At 64.6% G+C, this 5,075-nt stretch overlaps 1 protein-coding gene across 1 annotated transcript; it reads right to left on the bottom strand.

The window, feature by feature from the left end:
• Positions 1 to 227: 227 nt before the first annotated feature.
• On the bottom strand, positions 228 to 1,838 carry EMIHUDRAFT_203875 (hypothetical protein; the record flags this gene model as incomplete). Its single annotated transcript, XM_005781653.1, has 6 exons — positions 228 to 386; positions 480 to 986; positions 1,105 to 1,199; positions 1,281 to 1,483; positions 1,593 to 1,641; positions 1,712 to 1,838. 6 exons carry the CDS (start codon positions 1,836 to 1,838, stop codon positions 228 to 230), a joined length of 1,140 nt encoding a protein of 379 aa, XP_005781710.1.
• Positions 1,839 to 5,075: the final 3,237 nt, after the last annotated feature.

Genomic DNA, 5,075 nt, shown 5'->3' with positions numbered 1-5,075 from the left:
GGCTACATGCACCTACCTGAGTGAGCTCCTCCGCGACGGCCCCGTTTCGCTGCTTCGCCGCGATGAGAGGGCCTGTCCACAGCCAGACCCTTGTGAAAAGAGGCAACGTCCTTCTTGCGGCGTCAAGCGCAACTACGGTCGCCGATGAGCTGCGCCGCGAGGAGTCGACCGCGCGCTCCCACGCCTCCTCCGCGTACACCTGTTTCGTATCCATACGCGTAAGAAGGCTACACGCGGCGCACCCACGCCTCCCTCGCGTGCACCTTCGCTTTCGCCCGCAGCGGCTCCAGCTGCCGCTCTATTGTCGCCAACTGTGCCGCGGCCTCCGCCTCCCAAGCCTGCCATTCTGGAGAAACGCAGCGGCTGCTGTCAATCCTCTGCGCGACCTGACGCGAATCGGCCACCGCCGGCACCTTCCCCGCCTGCACCTCTATTGGCCGGGGCGGCGGGGCCGGCTCGAGGGGGCGAGGCTGTGGAACCTTGGACCCCTCGACCTGTGCAGCCTCCACTGCGTCCGACTCGAGGCTCCGGCCAGCAGATTTGGGTCGAGACACCACCTGCGGCTTCGCATACTGCTCAGGAGCATGCTGCCCCTCCGTTGCGCTGCCGACAATGGCCGCTGCGTCCTGCCCATCGCTGCCGGCGTCAGGCTCTAGAGCTTCCGCGCCACCCCCCCCAGCCTCACGCTCCTTGGCCTCGCCTCCAGGGGCCCCTGCTGCCGCCTCCGCCGCTGCGGCTTCCAGGCTCGACAAATCCTCCGCCGCCTGCGGCGAAGTTGCGTCGCGCGCGGGCAGCATCAGGCTCTCGGAGACCTCCGACGCCGTGCCTGAGAATGCCGTCACCGTGGCGGCACCCTCGGACCGCTCCGCCGCACCCGCGTGTGCGAGGTAAGCCTCCGGCGGGGGTGCAGCGCCCTTCTCTGTGGCTGCCTTGGCGAGCATGGAGGCATGGAGCTGCTGAAGCTCCTCGCCGCTGACGCCGTTGTACTAAGGGGTAGGGAGGCGGGAGTCCTGTGTGAATGTCTCTTGAGAAGAAGCTAGATAGGGGGGGGGCCAGGGGCGCCTGTAACTCGGGGTCGCCGCGGTAGGAGGACCAGAAATTCACCGCCTCAATCCACGCCTCGAGCTTCCTCGGCTGTTCCAGGGCGAGGAGGAGGCGGCTGCGCGCCGCCGCTTTGCTCTGCCCAGCGTGCCTTGGATCTGCGCCAAAGCGCATTGGTCATTGTTAGTGGCGGTGGGTCCTCGGCTCACTGCACTCGCCGCCGCCGGGCCAGCGCACACCTAGGTCGATCTGGAACGCCCGCGCGTGAAATTTGCCTCCCTCCCGCACCTCCTCCGGCGGCGTCACCACCGCGCCCCGTACCACCATCTCCTTCTTGGCTGGCTTGCCCTTCTCCTCGTCGGCGGGCGTCGCCCAGTACGAAAGCACGCCTGTGATGGACGCACCGTAGACCGGGGTGGGATCAGGATAGGCGTTGGCCTTCCTGTGTGTGGCTGTATGCGAAGGTGGAGCCAGCGGGAGGGAGGCGGTGGTTTCGCGGACTGGCAGCGAGGGGTGGGGTGCGGCGCTGACCGTCTTTGATGGAGCACCACCGCCTCTTCCACGACTTGAACCCGCCCGAGCTGCGCTTGTGGACCCATCCTACGGTGGGCGAACCTTCGACCTCGGCCCTCCTCGGGACCTCTCTGGTGGGCAAGACTGCGGGTCGCACCGCTGAGCGTGTGCTGGAACACGCACGCATCATGAGCACGCTTCTTGGCGTGCGCTTGCGCCATGACGGCTGCCTGGCGCTCCTCGACAAGCTCGCGCGCACGCCGTCGGATCCCCTCGTCGCTCATGAGCCAACGGGGCGAAGCTGAGCGGATGTAGTGGGCGAAACCGAGCCCACACACGCCCGCCGGTTGCCCCGCGCGCTTTGGAATGTACTGAACGATGGGTGCACATGTGAACATAACAAGGCTGTGAATACACGCGTCGGTCATAACTTAACCTCCGGTCATATATGACCTCGTACGATTTTACGGCTCATCACCCGTCCAGCGTCCACCCACAGCCCTCACGCTCCGCTCGCAGCTCCTCGAGTGACAGGACTCAATCCTTCCCGCGCATAGGAGCACAAGATCCGTGCCGTCTCGAACCTTCTGTGCCAGTTCGTGAAGCGCCGCCGACCGTGTCCTCCAGAGTCGATCGGCCTTGTCGTCCAGGAACGCGTCGGCGGTCTCAAGAACGCGACCCTCACTGGAGCGCATCTCCCTCCCTCGCCGGCGTGGCCCAGTCGACTCCGTGCCGCGTCGCGGCGGCGCGCGCCGAGGCAGCATCACCCTGACCCTCCCCCCACATTGCATACGCCGCCCGGAGTGCCTCCGTGGCGCAGGCGCACCCTCCACGGTGCCCCCTGCGAGCGAAGCACGTGCGCTCCCTGGCCCTCCCAGTCGTGAAGGGCGTCGCGAGCTCAGGGTGTCTGCCGGATCTACCTGAGATCCACCCGAAGATGCCCAGCGGGAGCCCGGCCTCCCTGGCCGACGACTCTAACTCTCCCGAGGGCGAGGTTCGGGGAGGGGCCGCCCTCTCAGGTGTGTTGCTAGCCGTCGCCCACCCTTGGGACGACACTCTCCCCCCCTCCCCCTTGGGCGTCTGCAGCCTCTTTCTTTCTTCCTACCTATCTCTCTTCGCAGGCCCTCGCCGATTCTCTCGCTGCAAGCTTCTACCTTCATGCCACCTCGCGGTCGTCCCACTCTCGTCGTTCTCTCTCTTGGAGGCATTGAGATGGAGGCATTGAGTAGCTCCCCTTGCTGGTTGTGGCGATGCTGGTGGCGGCTAGGTGCGTAGGGCGGGGCAGCGGACCATGCTGATTCCAAGGACCGATAGACCTAGCTCGCCGGCCTGTGCGAAGAGGGGGGGGGGGGGGGGCTTAAAAAGGGGACGTTTTTGGTTGCATTTCCTTCTAGGCGCGCACCTCCCGGGCGGACCGCTCCGGCAGCGTCTCGAGGTTATCTTCCTCCGAGTCGGCTCCTACGTAAGTGAAGGCGAGCAAGGTCTATGATTGGTCTCAAATCCTCTTAGAGGGTCTCCTAGAGTTCTCATGACTTTCTTGGAACTGTCTCGGAAGCAGGCGGCGCACCCGTTTCGCACGTGAGGAGCCGCGCGTCCGCCTGCGCTCCCTCCACGGCGCCGTCGTCTGGGGCGCTTGGCGTCGGAGAGTGACGCGGCAGGTGTTTGCTGCTGCCGCTGGGAGGGGTGATGGCGCCCATTGCTGCGCCAGCCCGAGGCGACGGCTGCCGAGCCAGCTGCTCCGACAGGAGTTGCGGAGAGGACGCCGTGCCAATGGCTGGCAGGGGTGATCGCAGCCCGGCGTTGGCGCGCTCGGGGGACGGCAGCGGCGAGGAGGTCCCGCTGCCCGGGCTCGAGACCGGACGCACCAGTCGCGCACCCGACCCCCATGACCATGTGGCGCTGCTGCGTTGCTTCCCGGCAGAGGGTGGCGAGACGGGATCCGCTTGTATGGATAAGGGCGCACCCGGCCCCGCCGATCTCTGCGGCGTGCGCTGGCGCTCCCCTCCAGCAGCTGCCGACACGCCCGTGCTCGTGAGCTGGCTGGCGCGGGCAGGCTGACACGGAGAAGGCCGACGCATGATATGGCCAGAAAGTTGTTACAATTCTCCCGCGGTCGGTGCTCCGTCAACTGGGGACGTTGCACTGTCGGACAATTACGCGTAGTTGCCATCACTCGTCCCCCCACGCAGCCGACCCTAAACGCCGACCCGCGACCGTCGGGCAACGCGTATCCGGTTTTCGAAACCAACTTGGTTTCCAGGTGTCTCTATTCTTTCTCCGAGAAAGAAAGAGAGTGGTGAGTGCGGATTGCGGTAGCCGGTGCTGCAGGGTATTTTCTTTTTTCATTTGTTGAGAGAGAGAGATCTTCTTTCCTTTTGTTGTGGAAATTCCTTTTCCACCATTCCAGCTTTGAACTTGTACGACGCCTTGTTCTGCGGTACGGCTCTAAAGCTACGCTACGCCGGTCGCCGCTACGGCCTACGCTAACGGCTAAGTCGTAAGTGCACACCCGGACACACCTGCTCCTGCACTATCGGTTCTGATGTCTGTAAGTCTTGTATGTGTACTCGTGAGAGTAGGTGTGCACTGTGCGCGTTTTTATCTATCACACGTCTCTCACGTGTGCATGCTAAAGCCGTAGTCCAGTGTGCATGGCCATGGGTCTTGTTCACTATCACAGCAGTGGACGCCCCATGCTGGACGGGGCTGGCCCAGATGGTGAGCAGACCCACGCCCTAGCGAGTTCACCGCTCGATGAAACGCCGCATCACACGCACCAAAGACGGTTCGGGCTCGAAGAAGTGACCCGCGCGCGGCAGCAACCGCAGCTCGGCCGGACTCGCAGACACGTTGCGCAGGACATGCAGCAAGCGGAGCGACTGCGGTGTCGGCACCTGGCGCGGGGAAACGTGTCTCAAATGACTGTGCGACGGGGCGATCCTCCATTGGCGCCGTCCATTGGCCTCGAGGACGCGTCGGAGCCCCCCCCCCCCCCCCCCCTCACACAAAGAGCGGAGAGGGGAGGTGGGAGTGGGTAGACACTTGCGCGGGGGTAGTCAACTAGAACCCATGCGTCGCTCGGATGCGGCGATGCCGACGGGGCGCGGTAGGTCACCACGCAATCTATCCTGCCGCAATCTCCCCAGATCTCCCCGGATCTCGCGACAGCTCACCACGCAATCCATGCTTTACTTTTGTGTGGGTGAGTATCACACACCTCACACAAGCACGGGAGGAGATATAGCCTCCGGATATAAGAGCCGTAGGCCCGGTATAGCGGTACCTCCGGTCCTCCGCCGGTAGGAGAGGGAAGGGCGGCCCTCCCAATAGAACGTCAACGAGTCCCAACTACTGTGCTACAAGAGATTCATGTACAACCGGATCCCTCCAGTTCAGGGAGGTGCCCTTGGCAAGGCGCCGCCCCTTTTTTCTCGAAGCCCGGGCGGCACCGCCGCCAAGCATCGGCCCAGCGCGCGCGATTGATTGCAGTACGCGGGGGCCGCGCTGGGCGCCCACCGCTT

Source organism: Emiliania huxleyi (assembly GCF_000372725.1).
Source record: "Emiliania huxleyi CCMP1516 chromosome Unknown EMIHUscaffold_20, whole genome shotgun sequence".
Lineage (NCBI taxonomy): Eukaryota > Haptophyta > Isochrysidales > Noelaerhabdaceae > Emiliania > Emiliania huxleyi.
The sequence above is the reverse complement of the archived record's forward strand: the minus strand, read 5'-3'. Positions and strand labels throughout refer to the sequence as shown.